At 37.0% G+C, this 24709-nt stretch overlaps 1 protein-coding gene across 2 annotated transcripts in view; it reads right to left on the reverse strand.

Moving 5' to 3' along the window:
* Positions 1 to 217: 217 nt before the first annotated feature.
* The window catches only part of ABHD17B (abhydrolase domain containing 17B, depalmitoylase), a 55377-nt gene continuing 30885 nt past the window's right edge, over positions 218 to 24709 (reverse strand). For both annotated transcript variants that reach the window (XM_082696599.1, XM_082696598.1), the window contains exons 2-5: positions 13768 to 14237; positions 8292 to 8471; positions 3717 to 3924; positions 218 to 1053 (exon numbers count right to left, since the gene is read on the reverse strand). In XM_082696599.1, the coding sequence (XP_082552725.1) occupies positions 1021 to 1053; positions 3717 to 3924; positions 8292 to 8471; positions 13768 to 14234 (888 nt within the window). In that variant the 5' untranslated portion in view covers positions 14235 to 14237 and the 3' untranslated portion in view covers positions 218 to 1020. The remainder of the gene's footprint in view (positions 1054 to 3716; positions 3925 to 8291; positions 8472 to 13767; positions 14238 to 24709) is intronic.

Here is a 24709-nt window from a genome sequence, read left to right on the forward strand (position 1 = left end):
AACCAAACAGCTCTTACTGAGCCTACCGAAAATGGATGAGTGTTAAAATACTTTAAATATATAAATCACTAATTTGATAAATGTGAAAGGCACAACTTACCTAGTATGCAATGAATAATTGGCTGATAAGAAGAAATCTAAGTCATTTAAAAAAATAAAATCATTATTAATATTGGAGAGCAAGTATGTTTTTTTAATAATTCAAAAGGATCATTGGTATTAGTCCAGGTAAATTTTATGAAAATAGTAAGTACCACTAATGACAATTATATTGTAGATCTTGACAATGTTACTCTTCTTTGGGTTTGTTTCCTCATCTGTAAAATGAAGGAATTAAGCTATTTCATATCTAAAAAGTTTTATTTTTGGAGTTTGTGTGGCTTTCCATAGTACCTGTTCTCAGAAAGTTATTTTTGTCATATAGAATGTCTAAATGCACCAAGAACCTTCCATTTATAGGAAATTGATGGCAGTTTGCAATTTAAAAAAATTTATTTTCACGTTTCAAGCTTTCTTAAACTGAGTAATACCTAATATTTATAGAAATCACCAAGAAAAACTACTGGAATACATTCTTAGGTAGGACACAGAAGTGGTAAATTGAAGTCAGTCAGAAGTCTGGAAAAGTATATAGATTATAAACCACTTAATTGAAGTTCTTACACTGTCTTATGTACTTGAAGGTATAGTAGGAGTTATGTACACTGCCAACCATTTCCCCAGGATTAGTATTACCATCCAAGTTCTATCATGCTGGTATGCACAAAAGAGAACTATCAAAATAAGTTAACTTGAGCTATTCTAGCCCAGGTTAAAAATCGGTATGAGTCTTTACAAAGGAATGGGGTCGAGATTTTCATTACATTAGATACATAAGAGATAATTATCAATCAATCAGTTCCATCTCTTCATTTCTAGTGAGGAAACTGGTCCAGAGACGTGACTTGACAAGGCCACAGATCTAACTGGTGTCCGGTGAGAAGAGAACCCAGATCTCCTTGCCAATTCTTCTACATGATACTATCTTCTGGATGCCATGGCACGGGCAATGCTCTGAAAAGGTAGGAGAAATCTAAATGGAGTATCAAATCTTAAAGGTAACATCCACAGTCCATCTAGTTCAACTTCACATTTAAATCTGGAATTTCTTCTGAAGCACTGGGGCAGATGTCATTCTGCTTTTCCCCAGTGAGAAGATCCTCTTTGACACCAAGGAAACAATCCCTTTCTGTCATGGACAAATAACCATTTGCTTCTGAACACTGAGCTCTAATCTGCCATTTTGCAACTTTAACCTAGTTGTACTGAGTCAAAAATAATAAACTGTACATGTCTCTCAAATATCGGAACACAGCTATCATTACATAATTCTCCAGTTGGTCTTTGGGGTTATGGTTTGTGGGACTCTTTCCGACTTGGTAAAACATTCCAGGATTTATTCTCATTTGTGAATATCCTTTTATTGCATCTTGAAATGAATATTTACAGATGTGGTTTGATTAGCCTTTTGTATGAATTATTGCCCCATGGTTAATATTTCTGCATCCTAAAATTGCAGCCAATTACAACTGGCTCACATTATTTCTAGCAAAGTAAAAATACCCAGGTTTTTTCCCTTCATCTGTAAACTCTTGATAAATGCAATTCCGTATTCCTATCAATGGCTTTCTATTGTATGTAGGATAATAATCAGGGCCCACGACACCAGGTGATTGTGCCCGTAATGAATTTGTGAGCCTCATCTTTATGCCATCTGTTCCCCTTGACTTCTGGCCAGGCTTTTTACACTTCAAATGCACTGTCCTTCCTCTAGGCTTCCACATACTGTTCCCTTCAGCTAGCAATGATTTTCCTTGGCCACTGGGTTGAGTCATTCTTCAAAATTTATATCCAGTATCACTTTGTGAAACTCTTCCTTGGCCTTCTCCACATGTTCCCCTCCATAAAGTACAATTAACCTGTTATAATAAGCTACAAATCTTCCTCAGGCCTTATCCAAACACTAATAAGGTATCTGTGTCCTCGGTTATACTATGAAGTCTATGAGAACATGGTCCATGTCTAACTTAGCTGGCATAGAGTATTACATGATTTAGACATTCAATAAATATTTGTTGAATGAATGAATACTGAATTAGTATGATCAATATTTTAAATTTAACGAGTAATCAAAGAAAACACATAGCTAAACTCTAGGGTGCAGGTTGTACAAAAAAAGGAACTGTAGAGCAGCTCTACAACAATCTTGAGAAGAAACCTCTCCAAAAGAAGAAGTGATGAGAAAACTACACAACTATGTTCTATAAAGATGAATGGTAAATGTTTTCGGTCTTTATGGTAAGGGATGGAAAGTATGGAAGAAGGCAAACAAGCACAGCTGGGTGGTATATTTGTTGTTTTACTGTTAATTTGACACATCTGAACCAAAGCATTCACAATACTTGATATACTTTGAAGAGAATCATATACTATAGTCTTAGACATAACCACAGAACAAGCAGAACAATTAAAACTACATAAGGCCTTAAAATATATCCACAGTGTGTATTATTTCAATATTCATTCATTTACAAATTAGACTACATACCGTTAATTTTATTTTTATTTTTCTTTCATTGTTTTATTCAGGCAGGATTCATTCAAGGAAAGGCAACTTAGTTTTTGTGTGTGAATTTTATTTTTTACTACATTGGTTAATATAAAAGTTATGAATTAAATGTTCTCTTATCTCCTGTATTCCAGGAGTGAATCCATGAAATTCTCAGGTAGTAATCTAAAACAACAGATCCTATTAAAAATAGCCAAGGTGAAAAACAACCAAATAGCCAGGCTGTTTGTGGTCTTGAAGAATATCTAATGGACTCTTCAGGTTTTCTTATAATGAAGAGTACTGCAATTCTATGAGATTAGTCAAAATTTAAAACAACATTGCGTACAAAATCATTCTTGAAGCTCTAAATGCCTTTTTAAATAATAAAAACGAGAATTTTAAGTAGTTGCCTCATAGTACCAAACCTATAAATCAGAACTAGTTAAGATTCATTCAGTGCTATCATGACTTCTCATTTACAAGGTAACTAGTTGGTAAATTAACAGATGGCATAAAAATTAAGACTTACATCATTTTTTAAAAGGAGAAAATGTATGATAACCAGGGAATACAGGAAGTTCAATGTATTTTACAATAAAATAACTGTTTAAACCTCAATCCCTGTACAACAGGGTTTAGGTCATCTCTAGTGAATTTGCATGTTTTCATACAGTTTATTCTATTATGAGTACTTGAACTGTTTTAGATATACAGCTTTTTATTGAAGAATATTACATTTGTATACCTGGATAAGATTTAGTACGTTGAGATGTTTTAAAAATACCTATAAATTTGATATGCAAAAGCATTTGGCAATACTTTTACAGCATTTGATTTTATAGAATTAAAATTTCATACAGTACTCATTTTGATGTTTAAAAAAAATTCACAGAAAAAAATATAAATTACACAGCCTGACTGCATGATACTGTTATTTCCAGTTTCTAGTTCTGGTAATAAAAACCTTCATTAAGTCTGTTAACAAATCATTACCTGTACATTTATGAAGGCAACTGACATGATTTGCAAACAAAACCTTCAGGTTTCATGTTATTTACCAAAGAGTGCAGTTCAGCAAGAAAAGAAAACCCAGTATGCAAATTTACAGAATATTTTACAAATTTACCAGTTCCTGTGACACAAACTGTTTCAACCTTTCAAGGTACTGTCCATAAAGTTCCACATCATTGTGACCTGCCCCTTCAACCCACAGAGGCTCCACAGGTCTTTGGCAACGCTCAAACAGTGCGAGGCCATGTGAAAAGTCAATGACTTCATCTTCAGTCCCATGAATTATTAATACCGGAGAGGTTATCTTAGAGATTTTGTCAATGCTGTAAAAAAAAGGGGGATAAAGTCAATGAATTAGCTATGAAAAGGAACATAAAACATACTTTCTTGTGATATTCTGACAGATCATTCAAATATCAGAATGGTCCTTGAATCAACTCAGAAGAAACAGATGCTTCTTGGATTTCAAGTAAGATTTAAAAGTTACTTTACATACTCCTTATCTTAAGATTGCCTAACTTCATGCACTTCTGTTTTGAGGGAATCATTCAATGGTTACTGGCAACCTACTGTACCTTTCTACAATGTGTGTGTGTGTTTTTTTTTAAAGATTTATTTATTTATTTTTATTTATTGGAGAGCAAGAAAGAAAGCACAAGTTGGGTGGCAGGGGAGAGGCAGAGGGAGAAACAGACCCCTTGCTAAGCAGGGAGCCTGATGTGGGGCTCGATCCCCGAACCCTGGGATCATGACCTCAGCCGAAGGTACCCCAAACAATGTTTAGCACACACGTAGGTTGTAAGGAGAGGAGGAAACTAAGGACTATTCAGGTATGTGCTAACTTCATACCTCTGCATTCTTATTTTTTTCTTCCCCCTTAATCTACTAAAATGACAGCAAAATCTTTTTTTGTTTTTGTTTTGGGGTTATCACCTCACAAAAATAGGGAGAATGTAATACAACATAAAATTCTGGAGCTGGAAGGCAGATAAATGAGTGGGATAACAGACTGAAATTGTGGGAAAAAACCAGTTCTAAGGGGAAACAAGGTAAACTGAAGAAAAAATCCAATTTATACCATGGGATATCCCAGAAAGCTAGGAATTGATATGGGGATGAAGGCAGGTGATAGAGGAGTTCACAGAATTAGTTCAAAGTCTGTTTAACAATCCTTAAATTTATATGGAACCAAAAAAGACCCCAAATTGCCAAGGAAATGTTGAAAAAGAAAAACAAAGCTGGGGGCATCATATTGCCTGATGTTAAGCTGTATTACAAAGCTGTGATTACCAAGGTAGCATGGCATGGGCACAAAAACAAACACAGATCAGTGGAACAGAACAGAGCGCTCAGATATGAACTCTCCACTCTACAGTCAACTAATCTTCAACAAAGCAGGAAAAAATATCCAATGGGTAAAAAACAGTCTCTTCAATAAATGGTGCTGGGAAAACTGGACAGCTGTACACAGAAAGATGAAACTCTACCATTCTCTTACATCATACGTCAAGATAAACTCAAAATGGATTAGAGACCTCCATGTGAGGCAGGAATCCATCAAAATCCTAGCAGAACATTGGCAGTAATCTCTTTTATATTGGCCATAGCAACTTCTTTCAAGACATGTCTCTAAAGGCAAGGGAAACAAAAGCAAATATGAACTTTTGGGACTTCATCAAGATAAAAAGCTTCTGCACAGCAACGGAAACAGTCAACAAAACAAAGAGGCAACCCACAGAATGGGAGAAGATATTTGCAAATGACACTATAGACAAAGGGCTGAAATCCAAGATCTATAAAGAACTTATCAAACTCAACACCTAAAAAACAAATGAGTCAAAAAACTGGCAGAAGACATGAACAGACACTTCTCCAAAAAGACATACAAATGGCTAACAGACATACGAAAGAATGTTCACCATTAGCCATCAGGGAAATTCAAATCAAAACCACATTGAGATACCACCTTACACCAGTAAGAATGGCAAAAATTGACAAGGTGAGAAACAACGAATGCTGGAGAGGCTGTGTAGAAGAGGAACCCGCTTACACTGCTGGTGGAAACCCAAGTTGCTGCAGCCACTTTGGAAAACAGTGTGGAGGCTCCTCAACAATTAAAAATAAATGACCCAGCAATTGCACTACTGGGTATTTACCCCAAAGATACAGATGTACTGAAAAGAAGGGCCACATGCAACCCAAGATTCATAGCAGCAATGTCCACAATAGCCAAATGGTGGAAAAAGCTCAGATGCCCTTCAACAGACAAACAGATAAAGAAGATGTGATCCACATATACAATGGAATTATTACTCAGCCATCAGAAAGGATGAATACGCAACTTCCGCAACAACATGGGTGGGACTGGAGGAGATTATGCTAGGTGAAGTTAAGTCAAGCAGAGAAAGTCAATCATCACACGGTTGCTCGTATTTGTGGAACATAAGGAACAGCATGGAGGACATTAGGAGAAGAAAGAGAAAAATGAAGGTGGGTGGGAATCAGGAGTGGGAGACAGAACCATGAGACTATGCACTCCGTGGAAACAAACTGAGGATTTTAAAAGGGAGGGGGTGGGGGGATGGGTTGGCCTGGTGATGGGTATTAAGGAGGACATGGAGCTTTGGATACACAAACAACGAATCATGGAACACTTCATCAAAAACTAATGATATACTGTATGGTGACTAACATTACATTAAAAAAACAAACAAAGTCTGTTTAATAAAGAAGTCCCTCTCCTCCAGATTCTTTCCCCTTCTTTTTGTAAAAATGGTAGTGGCTCTCTACCCAAAACTGACGGTTTTGTGGACCAGGGAATTGCGAGAACAGTTTGAGGCAAGAGGTAAACGCACATATGTGTAAACATATATACTGCTTCTACAAACCCATTTTCTGTACTGGGTCTCCAGATCTCCAGAGTGCTGGCAGCCAGGCCCTCATTCCTCCAGAGAGGACTTTTAGAAAGACTCCTTGTTGGAGACTATATACACTATATACAATCAGTTACTTGGGATCCCCAAGTAACTGATTTGATCAGATGACTGTATAGTGAAGCTTGCACTCAACAAGGCTTAACCACCGGCTTCATATTAGCTCTTTAGTTCCTTACTCTTGTTGAGGAGACAACAAGAATTATCAGACATCAGAGAATACTTCAAGTATCAGTCAGAGATCAAAACAACTTTAAAAAGGCAACTTAAACTGCACAGAGACCATACAAGCAAATTTTAATGCTTAAAAAAAAAAATCTTTCCAGAGAGAAAGAAGGCATTATAAAATGAGGATACAATCTTGAAAAAGGAAATCAATGAAATAATTCAAGGCTGCATTTGTTAAGGAAAAATGCTTGGTTGGCTATGTTATTTGCTATCAAATGTTCGATAGTAAAGGAATTATAACAAATAAAAAGAAATCTATGTTCTTTTTCAAACAGTTTGCAGTTAAGTACTGCTATCTTTGTGGGTGTAGCCGAAATGAGTGAGCTGCAGAGATACAGGATGGCAAAATCATTCTTACTCTTCTATTAGACAGAAGCAGTATGATGCACATACCTTCCAATATACCATTATCTAAAACAACAAACTCTAAATTAAGAACAAAAAAACCTCCCACAGCCTGCTCATATGCTCCCACCATTAGTTTCCCTAAGAAAGTGGTCACTGGGGCGACTGGGTGGCTCAGTGGGTTAAGCCGCTGCCTTCGGCTCGGGTCGTGATCTCAGGGTCCTGGGATCGAGCCCGCATCGGGCTCTCTGCTCAGCGGGGAGCCTGCTTCCCTCTCTCTCTCTTTCTGCCTGCCTCTCTGCCTACTTGTGATCTCTCTCTATCAAATAAAAAAAAAAAAAGAAAGAAAGAAAGAAAGAAAGTGGTCACTGCTTGGCTAATGATGAAAAAATTTGCTTTTGAAATGACCCTTGTTTTTATAAAAAAAAAGCAAGTAATGACTCTGGCCTTTGGCCCATCTATCAGTCACAAAAAAATCTCTGTATAGCTGCCAATTGGGGAAAAGAAATAAGACCGAAATTGCCAGATTCTCCCTTTTGCCTTCTCTGAGGAAAATGGGTCACCAGGTGTTTCTAGTTATCAAGAGGAGCTAGAGGAACTTCCATCTTGTCTTCAGGAGAAGTAGTCTTCCTTTCAAATTTGAATAAAACTGTGTTTGCAGACTTTATGGTGGCAACACTTAAGTTAATTTAAGACAGAACTTTTTTGCAATTCACTTCTTTTATAAATCAGCTATCATTAATTAGATGTTATTCACTAATTTTTATGCACGTCTCATTTTCCCTTTACTCTTCCTTCTACACCAGTATTATGTCTCACTGAATGGTACCATTATTCATTAGCAGCTCAAGTCAGAACCCTGGGAATTATGTTCAAGTTCTTTTGTTTAGCATCCTCTATTCACTCAGTTCTGTCAATTTCATTTCTCAAATTAAGTAAATGCCACTCTCTGGGGTATAAGGCCCTCAGCTCTTTTCATCAGGATTACTATTGCTCCATATTTCAGCCTCCTAACTGGGCTCCCGCCACCACCCTTTTCAAAAATTAATTTTTCACTAATTCTATAATATATGTGAAAGAGAAGTTCATGCCTGAATGAACTGCATTATGAATACCTTAGGTGATGGAAATAAATGCCCTTAGAAGTTTCTTTGAATTAAACGAATTTGAATATTGATACTTACTTTGGGAACGCATCAAAACAGTAGGTCTTCTTGGTATCAGGAAAAGCAACTCGCATTCCCGAAGTCAAAGGAGAATGAAGAATAACAGCAGCACTCTCATAACGAGCAGCAAGATCCACAGATGGTACTGTCCCTATACTTTGGCCATATATAATCACATTTTCAGGGCGAATGCCATATCTATAAAGTTCAGAAATTAAAAAAAAAAAAAGGTGGAGAGTTGGACTGGTATGAAATATTCAATCGTTTTCTAAGGACTTAAATTTCTAATAGAATGATTTAGAATGAGACAATGCCAACTTTGTATTTAAAATATGTTTCTTAGCCATCTAATCATATTTAGTGCTACAATAAAATCTATATTCTTAGCCTATTTCATCTTTTTCATCTTTTGGAAAATTAATTGCTGAGGTCTTTTAAAATTTCAAACTTAAATGAATTCATTGAATAACTCATGCAATTCAAAATGGCATAATCGCTAATATTTTACTTATTTAAAAGATTTTATTTATTTGTGTGTGTGTGTGTGTGTGTGAGAGAGAGAAAGCCAGAGAGCACGAGACTGAGAGACACACAGCTAGAAAGGGAACACAAGCAGGGGGAGTGGGACAGGGAGAAGTAGGCTTTCTACTGAGCAGGGAACCCAATGCTGGGGCTCGATCCCAGGACCCCAGGATCATGACCTGAGCCGAACGTAGCCGAACGTAGCTGGGTAAGCCACCCAGGCACCTCACATCACTAATATTTTAGTAGACTGATGTTTACTAGACTGTTTATTTCCCATTCTATATAACAAAAGTTCTTTGTCTACACCTCAAAAGTGGCTCATTTTATTTTTAAAAGATATTTTTATTTATTTCTTTGATAGATAGATACAGTGAGAGAGGGACCACAAGAAGGAGTGGAAGAGGGGGAAGCCTGCCCTGAGTAGGGAGCCTAATGCGGGGCTTCCTCCCAGGACTCTGGGATCATACCCTGAGCCTAAGGCAGACGCTTAAAGACTGAGACACCCAGGTGCGCCTCATTTCACTTTTTGAACTTGGTTACAGTGATGAAAAGGGGTACATATGGTTACTATATGGAATAAAATATATATACATTTTAGCTGAAAATAAATTACTATTTTTCTTGAAAGTTGCCTTTACTATGGACTAATGATTGGAAAGATAAAGATATCAAAGAGAATTTCAAATATTTTATGATTCAGTTAATTATGAACAAACTTCATGCTAAAATCTCAAGTATTGCCTTATCTCCTTTAAAAATGCTGCAGGGGCGCCTGGGTGGCTCAGTGGGTTAAGGCCTCTGCCTTCGGCTCAGGTCATGATTCCAGGGTCCTGGGACCGAACCCCACATCGGGCTCTCTGCTCAACAGGGAGCCTGCTTCCTCCTCTGTCTGTCTGCTGCTCTGCCTACTTGTGATCTTTGTCTGTCAAATAAATAAACAAATAAAATCTTAAAAAAAAAAGCTGCAGATTTAAATATGTCAACTCTTGCCTCAAATATATCAGATATAATCTATGTTCTAAGCACTGTTACTTGTTTATGGTATAATTGTCCCAAATGTAAACTACTGTAAGCAGAAATGAAGTGCTACAGGAGCTAATGAATGTGGGATTAGAAGTCAGAGTAAGATCAAATATGCTTTTCCATTTTAAAAGCCTGAAAGCAGTCACTTATGGATGCTAAGGGCCATTTGCGCAACAGCATCTGGTTTTTGGAAAAGGTAATGTAGCTTTCCAAGTATCTAAATATGAAGAAACAGGGCGCCTGGGTGGCTCGGTTGGTTAAGCAACTGCCTTTGGCTTAGGTCATGATCCCAGTGTTCCAGAATCGAGCCCCAAATAGGGCTCCCTGCCCAGTGGGAAGCCTGCTTTCCCTCTCCCACTCCCCCTGCTCATGTTCCTGTTCTCATTGTCACTCTCTTGCCGTCAAATAAATAAAATCTTATAAAAAGAAAAGAGAGAGAGAGAGAAGTCTTTTTCTTTACAAGACCTGACTGTAATTCTTCACTGGAGTTAAGTTTCAAAAATGAACATTTAGAGGTGCCTGCGTGGCTCAGTCATTAAGCATCTGCCTTCAGCTCAGGTCATGATCCCAGAGTCCTGGGATAAAGCTCTGCATCGGGCTCCATGGTCAGTGGGAAGCCTGCTTCTCCCTCTCCCACTCCCCCTGCTTGTATTCACTCTCTTGCTGTGTCTCTGTCAAATAAATAAATAAAATCTTTAAAAAGAAGAAGAAGAAGAAGAAGAATAAGAAGAAGAAGAAGAAGAAGAAGAAAATGAACACTTCCATCATCAGCATTACCTCTTGAGGCTGTGTGGTTGCTCTTAGCTGAATAGCAGAACTGCTGGATGGTAACTATGGGTTTTAGGCTAATGTTAGCAATGGCAAGGCTCCAGAGTAGAAGGAGATGCCAATTTAGCATCAGAGAACTCAAAGCAATAACAGAGTTTCAGAAAAGTACAACTTGGACTTCAAAGACTATCTAATCTAGTTCAGCTGCTTATGAAGTAGATGTTCAGAGTCAGAATAAGTCAGTGGCAGACCTATAATTAGAACTCAGGTACCCTAACTCCTAGGCCAGTGACTTTTCAGTAACACACAGATAATGAGCTCAAAGACTGTTGTACTACTTAGAAATTCATCTATTCAGCCCTTTTTCTCTTTCATTAAGTACGTGTGGTCAACTCTGTTTAAAGAGATGAATTAAGGGGCACCTGGGTGGCTCAGTGGTTAAGCCGCTGCCTTCAGCTCAGGTCATGATCTCAGGGTCCTGGGATCGAGTCCCGCATCGGGCTCTCTGCTCAGCAGGGAGCCTGCTTCCTCCTCTCTCTCTGCCTGCCTCTCTGCCTACTTGTGATTTCTCTCTGTCAAATAAATAAATAAAATCTTAAAAAAAAAAGAGAGATGAATTAAATCAAGACTGGAAATTATTTTATAAAGTTTCCTTAAAATTAATCAGACGAGATGAAAAATAGGAAAAAGTTAACCACCTACAAGGTTTTATTTTTTATAATATATACCTAGAACACTGAATTGAATATTAGTATGTTCTGGTTGAATAAAGTTATCTTTTCATGTTGTTGAGAAGCACTAATAATGAAGGCTATCTGCTAGAACTTAGCATCCCTAAAAGCTGTTCTAATCCACTGAAGTTATACTTTAAAATGAGCTGTAGCTCAATAAATCTGTCATTAAAAATATGTATTCTCATATTTTCCTGACAGGTAACTATAACTAGATTCAATTGGCTGAGTCTGGATAAAGTGGGAACTCATTTATTTTTGTTTGTACAACTGAGGGGACTGACATCATTATACCTGAAACAGATTTTTACTCTGGTCATTTAAGGAAGTTTTTTTTTTTTTTTAAAGTACTTCTCTTTTGTTAGATTAGCAACCCCATTTTTTTCTTTTTTTTAAAAAGATTTTATTTATTTGACACAGAGAGAGCGAGCGAGCGAGAACAAGTAGGGGGAGGAGCAGGTAGAGAGAGAGAGAGAGAGTCCCAAGGCAGGACTCCATCCCAGGACTCTGAGATCATGACCTGAGCTGAAGGCAGCTGCTTAACCAACTGAGCCACCCAGGAGCCCAAGGTAGTTTTGAAGTTTATAAATTTTACCATTTCCTGTCCCCCACAACTCATTACCAACTTTTTGTACCCCTCACCATCTTTTCTAACTCATTAGGATGTTTTTATATAATTTCAAATGATTTAAGAAACCTCTTTATATGAAACGTTGTTATGAGAACATAGTTTTATTATGTATCTTATAGGATTAAATGCTTCAAAAAGTATTTTTTTTTAAAGATTTTATTTATTTATCTGACAGAGAAAAATCACAAGCAGGCAGAGAGGCAGGCAGAGAGAGAAAGGAGGAAGCAGGCTCCCTGCTGAGCAGAGAGCCCGATGCGGGACTCGATCCCAGGACCCTGAGATCATGACCTGAGCTGAAGGCAGCAGCCCAACCCACTGAGCCATCCAGGCGCCCTCAAAAAGTATTTTCTAAAAAAGGTTATGCCTACTAACCTGTGGAGGTTCTAACTAAAACCATTAATATTTAAACATTAAATTATGAATGATAAGTTTTCTTTGAGTCTTAGTGTTAGTCTAAAATACTTTGGAAATCAGGTAGCTTATCAGTGGATAATATGAGGAATAACTTGAACTAAGATATCTTTATTGTACATGAACCATCTGATGGAAAAAACTCGGAAATCTACAAAACAGCAATATTTTTCAATACTGATGACTAGGAAAGATTAAAGCAATTTCTAGTTCTCAAAAATGTATTGTTATAACTAAAGAACAACTGAAATGATAAGAGAATTTGCTTCAATGATTTATTACAGGACGCCTGGGTGGCTCAGTTAGTTTAGTCCCATGTCCCACATCAAGCTCCTTGCTCACCAGGGAGCCTGCTTCTCTGTTTCTCAGCAGAGGAGCCCCTCTGCCTGCTGCTCCCCCCAGCTTGTGCTCACTCTCTGTCTCTCTCTCTCTCAAATGAATAAAATCTTAAAAAGAAAAAGATTTATCATAAATTACCTTTTCTTTACATGAGATCATATTTCCAAATTTTATTAGTCCAGAATGCAAAGTAAAAAAAATCTTGCTTTTACAGAATGAATACTTTAAAATTAGTTCCAATAAAATACCTGTAAGTCATACTTCTAAGAGATTACTACATAAATAATGCAAACCCTGGTTTACGATTTTAACAAAAACAATCCAGCCTCTTAATGATAGATTAAATAAATCATTAGCTAAGTCAGTTATTTCTCTACCCTTGAACTGTTGCATTGCAACTTTGAATAAACATTTTTATACCACACTCTACACGTTTCTAAAACCAAGTATTTGTCATAGGCTTAAATTTTAAAGAAAATCACACACATGCACTAACAGACACAAATGAGATCTGTCTTAAGAACTATGTAATTATGGGGTGCCTTTGTGGCTCCGTCAGTTAAGCATCTGCCTTCAGCTCAGGTCATGATCTCAGGGTCCTAGAATCGAGCCTCACATCCAGCTCCCTGCTCATAGGAGGCTTGCTTGTCACTCTCTTCCTTGGCTTGTGCTCTCTCAAATAAATAAAATCTTTAAAAAAAAAAAAATCACTTAAAAAAAAAAACTATGCGGTTTTTAAAAAATTTTAAATTATAATCTAAGAGCTTAATTCTTTTCTTTCTTTTTAAAAAGATTTTAAAATTTATTTATTTGACAGAGAAAGACACAGTGAGAGGGAACATAAGCAGGGGGAGTGGGAGAGGACGAGGCAGGCTTCCCACTGAGCCTTAACGACGGAGCTATCCAGGCCCTCCTAAGAGCTTAATTCTTAATAGGTATATATTGGTTAATATAATCTCTATTTAGTTCTTCAAAACATGTGTTATAAAAACCACTTTTTTAACATAAGACAATTTTAGTTAACCATCATAATAAATGTGCAAAATAATTTCCAATCATGATTTACCTTGTCCTAAGAGCAAGCCAAGCAGCTTCGATATCTGCATAGAGGTTCTTCTCTGTTGGTTTCCCAGAACTTGCGCCGTATCCAGAATAATCATATGAGAATATATTACAATTAATCCGTGATCCCAGTCCTATGTAAAAGCTGCTCATCTGCCCGAGATCAACAGCATTTCCATGTGAGAAGAGTAAAGTATATTTGGCGTTGGGTGAACAACGCACAAACATGCAGGCAATTCTGTTGCCTTTACTGGTTCTAGTCATGAAACATTCAATAGCATCTTTTTCTCTAGAAGAGTATTGCCAGTCTGCTCGTTCTGATAGATGTAAAGTCCAGCGGCTTCCACTTTCATCACACATCAACGTGTAAGTAGGATCAGGTGGCAAAAACGCTAATTTTGAAGCAATTTTCCCAGGGCAAGGTGGACAGCAGAAGAGGCAACATAGCTCACTAAATGAAAGATTATTCATCTTCTGAAAAAGAAGAGATAGCAAATGTTTTAATTATTGAATATGGATTCTGCATTTTCATACAACAGAAGGTTAAAATAAAGGCACTGGTAAATTCTACCACTGTTCAGTGTCTACTGCTATTATTTCAAGTATCCTTTGCCTAAACAGATTTTTGGAATTATTCTAGAAATAACTGAAATCCTCTGGTGAGGGAAATATTCCTGATCAGGAGATACTCAACCATTATAGGATGTCTTGAATAGTAGTGATTATATATTATGATATTTAACCAAAATATGAAAACTAATATGAAGAGTAGAGGTAATATTTGTTATTGTTCTACACATAACAGCATAGGAGCTATGAAGTATTTTTAGAGTAATGTGTAATTTTAAGTCAGTTAAAGTTCTCAGAATCTCAAGGAAAGGTAGGTATTTAACATGATACAGTAAATATATAATGATACTATATACATTGTTCATTTTCATAAATGAAATGCTTGCTATTTGGCAGGTATTCTATGCGTTATTACCACATTTAATCCTCAAAACCACCATGGTTGGTTTGAGAAAAGAAGCTTGCACAGTGTGAAGCAGCAGTGGAGCCAGGATTTGACAACAGGCTCAACACTGTTCCACATCCCTGGGCTATACTGCCTCAAAGGTTCAGAAAACTATTTGTCTCAGATGCCTATCATTTCTTTTAGCCATACTTCCAGTGGCTCAAATAACCTATAAAACATTAAAACACATGTCTATATGTAATTATTGCCCAAATTAAAAAGGATACAATATAAAGGCTACAAAAAAAAAAAAAAAAGGATAAAATCTGCTAATATTTCCCATATGGTTAGATGGGAAGGAGTGGTATAAGGTTTGAAGTCAGAGACAGTTGGAGTGGAGTTCCAACTCTACCACTTGCGCAATTGTTTACCCTTTCAAACCTCACTGTCTTCCTAAGTAGATGAGGTCAATGCTTGGTTGTGAAGATCAAGTATCATGATGTGGTTAGGACATATACTACAGTAGTGGGGATACAGATGACACACTTAAGGATGGTCCACTCTGTCTTTTGCATTAATATTTTTCAAGTACTTAGCTGATATTAAATCACCAACAAAAATAGGGTAATACCTGTTTGCCCTACTAGCCATTTCTTTTTATTTTGTCCTTTCTCAAATTTACTATCTCTTTTTAGTGGTAGGCGATGATTGCTTAATTCCAGGAAGAAGGCATTCAAAACAAACACCTTCTAGAGACTTGGTGGCACCTAATCTTCTACAAAAAAATCTAAACAGGAGGATGGGAAAAAAAATGCACATCACACCATCTGGAAAGTAAAAAATGTCCTTTTCACCCACCACAGAATCAAAATCTTGTTCATATGTTCAACAGACATGTACTAATTTCCCTGTGTAAACTAATTAGGTAGAAAGGGGGACAAACACCACAGCTGGAGAAACATCACACAGAGAAACAAAGACAGGAGTGGTATAAAAGGCTTTCAAAAAGTAAGAGGAGGGCAGGAAAGTGTCTCTTGGATAATAGGAAACACCTTTACTTGCTAGTCTATCTTTAGTCCTTTTCAACCTTCAAAAAAATATAGCACAAGTTACTGTCATAGTCTAGTTGGAAAAAGAGTCTGATAAACTAGAAATGACAATAAGGTGTCATCTTTAGTGGTCACTCTAACTGGCTCCGTGAAATACTGTACTGAGAAGGATTCTAAGGGCATATGCAAGGCTTGGCAGGCAAAAAACACGTCATAAATTAGTGATGTCTACTATAGGATTTGGTTACAGATTTATTATCCTGGTCATGAGGATATAGGACGTAGTGAAGAGGATGGCAGGAAAGAAAAGTTCAAAGGGCCAGTTTAAGAGAAGGAGATGACCTAGGGGGAAAAAAAAGATGAGGTATAAGGTATGATAGTATTATTATTTTTTTTTATTTTATTTTTTTAAAAGATTTTATTTATTTATTTGAAAGACGGAGATCACAAGTAGGCAGAGAGTCAGGCAGAGAGAGAGAGAGAGGGAAGCAGGCTTCCTGCGGAGCAGGGAGCCCGATGCGGGGCTCGATCCCAGGACCCCGAGATCATGACCCGAGCCAAAGGCAGCAGCCCAAACCATTGAGCCACCCAGGCGCCCCAGTATTATTATTTTTTTAAAAGATTTTATTTATTTATTTGACAGATCACAAGTAGGCAGAGAGGCAGGCAGAGAGAGGAAGGGAAGCAGGCTCCCTGCTGAGCAGAGAGCCCGATGCGGGGCTCGATTCCAGACCCTGGGACCATGACCTGAGCCAAAAGCAGAGGCTTTAACCCACTGAGCCACCCAGGTGCCCCCAAGGTATGATATTATTAATGCTATCTGCTAAATTATCTGTCTACAGCTATTTCTTGCTTCCAATTACTTTATGACTAGCAACTGCTGACCCTCAAGAGTCTATTAAAAGCTTGGTTGAAGGGGCGCCTGGGTGGCTCAGTGGTTAAGCCGCTGCCTTCGGCTCAGGTCATGATCTCAGGGTCCTGGGATCGAGTCCCGCATCGGGCTCTCTGCTCAGCAGGGAGCCTGCTTCCCTCTCTCTCTCTCTGCCTGCCTCTCTGACTACTTGTGATTTCTCTCTGTCAAATAAATAAATAAAATCTTTAAAAAAAAAAAAAAAATAAAAGCTTGGTTGAAAATAAGTTGTACATAGCTCTATGTTCCTATAATTTGCCTCTTGAGAAGACTTTTATATATGATAATAATGTAATTTAAAAACACATGTGGCTGAATGAATGTATGTAATATTCAGAGTTGCTTCTGGGGATGAACACCAAAGGAAAGAAGGAGAAAAGGTGCAGTGCCAGGATCTACTCTAATGAAAGGACAACTTGACTTTTCTTTTCTTTCTTTCTTTTTTTTTTTTTAAAGATTCTGATTTTTGAGAGAGAATAAGACAAAGAGGGTCAGAGGGAGAAGCAGGCTCTCTGCTGAGCAGGGTGTCTGATGTGGGTGGGAATCCATCCTGGGACTCTGGGATTGTGACCTGAGCCTAAGTCAGATGCTTAACAAACTGTGCCACCCAGGCAACCAAAAACCTTACTTCTTAATGGCAGTGGTAGAAATTACTCCTACCACCATAGCCCCAAAGCAGATAAGTGATGTCCATTTAATAATAAAAACTTGCAAATTAACTCTTTTCTAATAATAGGCCTGGTATAGGACAGCAACATAGACTTGCTTAAGAAAGAAGTATAAATAATCTAAATTTTAGTATCATCAGAGATAAACAAGTTATTGAGGAAAAAATTTTATTCTTGAAATTAAAAACATTAAATATCTTTCTAAATTTAGGTTAAGTCCCATTTGTGCTGCTGAAGTGAGCACAATCCTAATTGTTTTATATAAAATTCATTGGAATAAAAATACATAATTCACCAGTTATTTCTTGGCTAACAAAGTCTTGAAGGGACAAGGCAGTAAATAATTGTAGGGGTAAAATGATGAACATCTGAAAGTACACAACAGCAAACAACAGATGACTAATTAAATAATTTAGAGCAGAATTTTGGACCAGGCAAAACAAGGATTTAAAATAGTGGTGCTAGGCTGGCTTAGTTAGTGTAGCATGTAGTAGTGTAGCAGGGTCGTAAGTTCAAGCCTCACACTGGGTGTAGAGATGATTACTTAAAATCTTTCTACTCTTTTTTCTTTTTTTTTTTTTTTAAGATTTTATTTTTTTGTCAGAGAGATCACAAGCAGAGAACCAGATGCAGGACCTGGGATCATGACCTTAGCCAAAGGTAGATGCTTAACAGACTGAGCCACCCAGGTGCCCTTTAAAAACAAGATCTTGTTTAAAAAAAAAAAAAAAAAAGTAAACTATAATAAGCCAGTTTTTAAAAAAGAGGATACTTAAAGATGAAGTGGAAAAGTGTCATGAGGAAAATCCAACTGGAATCCCTGATTTAGAGAAATGAGTATCTGAAACAAAGAATTACCTGATGGATTAGGTGTAAGATTCAGTAACTAAGGAATGTATTAATAAACTGAAATATCAGATTAAAGAATGAAAGGGATGATGATAGAGAAAACATAAAAGAAAATTTAAGGAAAATAGAAGTAGAAATACCAGTATCAATATTATAAAGGTCATAGAGGGAGAAGAGGAGAAAATAAAGACAAGAATCAAGGAATTTCTCAGAATTAAAGAAAAAATTCAGCCTGAAATTCCTCAGAGTGCCAGCCAAATATCTGAGAAAATTCTCACAGACTAGGCAAATTATAGTAAATATTAAGACTGCCAGAAACAAAAAATATGAAAGTTTCTAGAAAGAATGACTACCTACAAAGGAACAAGAATCAGGTGAACATCTGACTTTTCAAAATCAACACTAGAAACCAGAAGATACTGGGAAAATAGTTTCAAAGTGAGAAAGAAAAAAACCCAAAAACTTTGGAACTAGAATTTACAGAGCTAAAGTAACATTATAATATAAGGATAAAATAAATTTAGCTGTAGGCATACTAAAACTCAGGCTTACCAAACAAAAATAAATCCAAGAAAATTCTATGAAATATGTCAGATATGATAAAGAATAGTTAATATAATGTTTTGTTTTAAAGCAAGCAATGAAGGGGGAAGAAAAATATATCTCCAAATAAACCAAAACTAAACCTTTGGGGAATATGAACATAAAGAGAAGTAGAAGAATAGTTAGGGATTTAAGTGAAAAATGTGTTGAGTTCAATGGTCACTTGCCTTGTTCAGAATGGTATTACTATTGATAAACTTAAGACATGGAAGAAAAATATAAATATGACTATTAATGAGTCAGATATAACCACCATAAAATTATAGGTTCTAGGATATACTTGATATATTCATTACAAATGTCCAGCTTTGACTATTTGTCAGTGTGTTAAACTCAAGCAGTGTAAACTCAAAGAAATAATTAGGGCATCTAGATAGCAACAAAATAAGGGAACAGAAAACCCCAGTAGTATCAACAGACCCAAAAGCTGACTCTAGATAACTCATTTATCTTTTGAACAACATTCTGACAAAGGATATGTCAATTCACCCCCTTTTCCATTTGAGGAAACAGAGGCTTAGAGTAGTTATGTAAACTAACAAAGGTCACACAGCTGGGTAAGTGACAGAAATATCTGGTATATGTGGCAGAATGACTCTGGAACCTGAACACACAACTACTGTTTTGTGGAAGGAGTACCTACAGAAGATCGACAAACAGAAAGAAAAAAGCAAAATACCAAAAGACGACATACAGTTTTTAAAGTTAAAAAATTAAAAACAAAAAACCCCAATAAACAAATTAGGTTAGAGGATATTAATTAAATTCCTGAGTAACATAAAAGAAAATCCCAACCTAATTAAAAAACGGACAAAAGATCTGACATTTTTCCATAAAAAAGATACAAATGACTAACAAGTATATGAAAAAATGTTCAACATCATTAGTTATTAAGGAAATGTAAATGAAAACCACAATGATACCACTTCATACCCTCTAGGATGGCTATAATAAAAATGACAGGTAAGACCAAAACTGACAAGGATATGGAGAAACTGGAACCTTTATAAACTGTTGGTGGAAGTAAAACGGTGCAGGTAATTTGGAAAACAGTTTGGTCAAACTTAACATGTTTAAATACGGAGTGTTAACATTTGACCAAGCAATCCCACTCCTATGCACATACACAAGAAAAATAAAAACCTGTGTCTACACAAAAACTTGTACATGAATATTCACAATGGCATAAGTCATAATAGCCAGAAGGTAGAAACCATTCAAACGTCTATAAACTGATGAATGGGTTTAAAAAAAAAAAAAAAAAAAAAAAAAAGGTATATCCAAATAATGGAACGTCATTCAGTCATAAAAAGACAGAAACAAAAGTACTGACCCATGGTATAAAGTAGAAGAATCCTGAAGAACTTACACCAAGTGAAAGGCATTCACAAAAGATCAGTTACTGTGTGATTCCATTTATAGGAAATGTCTAGAATAGGAAAGTCAATAGAGACTAAGTCTAGGGCTACGGAAAATGGGAGGGAAGGAGAGCAATAGAGCAAAAGGGTTTCTTTTGGGGGTACTGAAAACGCTCTAAAATTTGTTTGAGTGGTAGTTGCAGAGCTTTATTAATGTATTAAAAATCACTCATCGGTACATTTTAAGTAAATCGAGTGTATAGTATATGAATTACATCTTTTTAAAAAAATGTAGGACCATGCTCAGGATGGAGCCCAATTAGAGACTTGAACTCAAGACCCTGAGAATAAGAGTCAGCCACTTAACCTACTGAGCCACCCAAGTGCCCCGAGAATTACATCTTAATAAACCTCTTTAATGTGGTGCCTAGCTGGTACATTTGATAGAACATGGAACTTCTCATCTCAGGTTAAGTTCAACACTAGGTATACAGGTTACGTAAAAACAAAATTTGTAAAAAAAGGGAAGCTTTTTACTATCCTCACCTCTCAACCCCTGCCATGGCCACGGCCACGACCACCAAGCCTATGGAAAGCTAAAGTAATTTTGCAAAGAGCAAGCTTAAAGTATGTATGTATTTGCAGGGTAGCTGCGAATTTTCTCTCCCAGGTATTAAGAGAGACTACACAAAATAAAATAAAGATAGACTAGTGCTGACATAGAAACAGACCTAGTTTTAACAGAATACAGAGCTTATAAATGGATGTATGAATGAGACTGTCCTATGACAAAGCTGGTTTCTCAAAGCAGTAAAAAAGGATGAATTCTTCAGTGGATGTGCTAGAAAAATTCAAATATTTTTCGGCAAAAGTAGTTAGAGCCCTACTCCTCAGTATGAATACAGAACACAAACTCCAGACGGATTAACATATCTAAAGGGCAAAATTAATATAACTTTAAAAAAAAAGAAGAGAGAAAATATTGGTAGATTTAGCTTCAAATGAAGATTTCTATTCAGTGAAAAATGCTTTGGGAATAATGATTTTCAACTAAAATTATCAGAGTTAGCATCTTAAATATGAGGAACTTCTACAAAAACAAGAGAAAAAAACCAGTAACTCAGGTGAACAAATGGGGAGAAGATATTAATAGGCAATTTACAGGATAAAAAGGCTATCAAGTATATTAAGGCCATTCTCACCAACTATCAGAAAAATGCAAGAAATATTGCTTTAAAGATCTAAGAAAAATAAAAATTAGAAAACTGAGTAATATGAAGTATTGGTAAGAACAGGGGAAGAAAATAGGAATCTTTCTGTGAACTGTTTGATATGCCATTCTGTTTACCGATGACCCAGAATTCCACTTAGGTAAGAACTCCAAAGAAATACTCACAGAGATCCTTCAAGAAATGTGTACAAGGTTGCTTGCAGCATTATCTATACCAGGGTATAGAAAGTAACATAGATTCCATCACCAGGAAATGAGTAAGTAAATGTTTTGGATGCAGATAACGGAATATTATGCAGTTTGATGGCTAGAACTTAAAAATACAGTACTGGGTGAGAAAAAAGGAATAAACTGAGATCTATACTATTATTAATGAAAATTTAAACCACAATAAATGTTATGTATTTAAAGACCTGTGTATCTGACTGGATACTTGTGGAGGCAGAACAGGAAAGAACGCTGAAGGTAAGAAAATAAATAAATAAAACAAGGGTAGGACTTAGGTTCATAGATTGATGATGACAATGTGCCACGAACTAGACTATGAGGGCCACAGGACAAAAATCACATTTGGTCAAGGTGCCTGGTGACCTAGTTAAAGTGTCCGACTCCTGCTTTCAGCTCAGGTCATGATGTCAGGTTCGTGTGAAACCTAGAGAAACCAAGAGTTGGATACTGGCTCTGTGCTCAGCAGGGAGTCGGCTTGAGATTCTCTCTGTCCCTTTCCCTATGGCCACTGTTCCCTCTTGTTCTCTCTCTCCCACTAAAATAAAAAAATCTTAGGGGCACCTGGGTGGCTCAATGGGTTAAGCCTCTGCCTTTGGCTCAGGTCATGATCCCAGGGTCCTGGGATCGAGTCCCACATCGGGCTTTCTGCTCTGCAGGTAGCCTGCTTCCTCCTCTCTCTCTGCCTGCCTCTCTGCCTACTTGTGATCTCTGTCAGATAAATAAAGAAAAAATCTTAAAAAAAAAAAAAATAAAATAAAAAAATAAAATAAAAAAATCTTAAAAACAAAACAAAACAAAACTATCTGGTTCCTTACCACTGGGGCTTTAGTGCCAAAAAGAACACCTGACATATAATAGGGTTTCTAATATTTTCTGGGTGAACAAGTTAGTAAATTAGTAAGATTAACTCCATTCTCTGCACCTGACAGACTCCCACAAAAAAAGAAAAAAGGTTTACGAAATCCTGTTTTTAAAAATAAAGAAAATATGTGTTGTAATAATTATGTAGGTTTTTTGTATGGGTATAATAATTTATAACTAACTATAAACTTAATTTGGGTTTGGGCAATATAGGTGGGAAAAGCATAGCTAGTTACCCAAATCATTAAGTGTGTTATGAAGCACAGAATAGGACAGGCGTCTAGGGAGGAGGAAATCTTGCCCCTCTCAAAATCAAGTCACAAAATAAAAGGTCAACTGAATGTTAAACAGATGGTCCATTGTGTAAATTAAGGTTTCCCTTTTGGCAGAAGACTCAAAGTTACTTCACTTATAGCAGGAGGAATTTCCTAAAATTGTAATGAATTAATAATTTAAGAATCTGCTTCTCCTGATAACTTTTTCCTGCTCAATGACAAAGGAATAAAGATGAACATCTGAGTGGCCTCTCAGCAAAACAGGAAGACTAAGGTTAAAAAATGTCTCCAAATAGAATGACCTACTATATCTCCTTCCTCTCTTTTGACAGAAGAAATTACCGAAATGACTCCTGTCAATTCCTGAAGTAATATCGGCTTAAGTGAAAAAAAATTTCCCTTTGATTTTCTTTGTAACAGTTTCTTGGTAATGCAAATCAATGCAAATAACCACCACCAAAAAAGGACAACTGATTTTTTTTAGGGTTCAAGATGTGGTAATGAACAGAACTAGTCCTAAAACATTTTTAAAATGCTTCAATCTCTTCTTTGAGTGATATTTTGACAACTATACTCTAAATAGGACTTATGCTGATTTAAAAATCTTACCAATTGGGGCGCCTGGGTGGCTCAGTGGGTTAAGCCGCTGCCTTCGGCTCAGGTCATGATCTCAGGGTCCTGGGATCGAGTCCCGCATAGGGCTCTCTGCTCAGCAGGGAGCCTGCTTCCTCCTCCTCTCTCTCTCTGCCTGCCTCTCTGCCTACTTGTGATCTCTCTCTGTCAAATAAATAAATAAAATCTTTAAAAAAAAAAAAAATCTTACCAATTTAGAGCGTAGGTAGGTATATAATAAACCACTTAAATTTTGATATACAAGGCTTCAGGTTAAGTCGAAAATGAGTTACTTTGAATTTGGCTTCACTCATGGATAAATCTGGGGAAGTACTATTACATATTCCATTTTATGGAAGTCAGGAATTATGTCACTTAGAAAATCTCCAACTGCTTCCAATTAGTAAAAGGCACATCTATTTAGCAATCAGACTTCTGGAAGTCTCAATGATTCAGAAAAGAGCAACACCTCCTAGAGATTATTATTTTAAAAGATTCCATTCAATTATCTGACAGAGAGACAGCGAGAGAGTGAACATAAACGGGCGGTGGGGTGAAGTGGGAGAGGGAGAAGCAGGCCTCCCACTGCCCAGGGAACCCGCTGTGGGGCTTGATTCCAGGACTCTGGGATCATGACCTGAGCCAAAGGCATGTGCCTGCCTAACTTGACTGAGCCACCCAGGTACCGAGATGATGATGATGATGATGATAATGATTTTTTGAAGATTTTATTTATTTATTTGACAGAGGTCACAAGTAGGCAGAAGAGAGGCAGGCAGAGAGAGATGGGGAAGCAGGCTCCCTGCCGAGCAGAGAGCCCCATGCAGGGCTTAATCCCAGAACCCTGGGATCATGACCTAGGCTGAGACAGAGGCTTTAACCCACTGAGCCACCTAGGTGCCCTGAAACTAGGTGTTTTTTTAAAAGACATTTTCTATCTTATTTGTATATGCCTTATGCAGAAATGTAGTTTGTTTTCTTTTGGGGGCAGGTTTTATTTCCTTCTTCTTTTGGACCATTATATATAGCACTCACTCAGCAGCAAAGGCACTTCACTGTCTGAGACAGCCCACAAGAGCTGTGCTAACATGGGACAGACACTTAAAACCTTAAGAAAAAAATATTTTTATTAAAAAAAATTTTTTTTAAAGATTTTATTTATTTATTTGATACAGAAAGAGAGAGGTCACAAGTAGGCAGAGAGGTAGGCAGAGAGAGAGTTCCGAGGAAGCAGGCTCCCCACTGAGCAGAGAACCTGATGCAGGGCTCGTCCCAAGACTCTGGGATGATGACCTAAGCTGAAGGCAGAGGCTTTAAATGCACTGAGCCACCCAGGCGCCCCCCCCC

This window comes from Mustela nivalis (assembly GCF_964662115.1).
Source record: "Mustela nivalis genome assembly, chromosome: 13".
In the NCBI taxonomy this organism is placed as follows: domain Eukaryota; kingdom Metazoa; phylum Chordata; class Mammalia; order Carnivora; family Mustelidae; genus Mustela; species Mustela nivalis.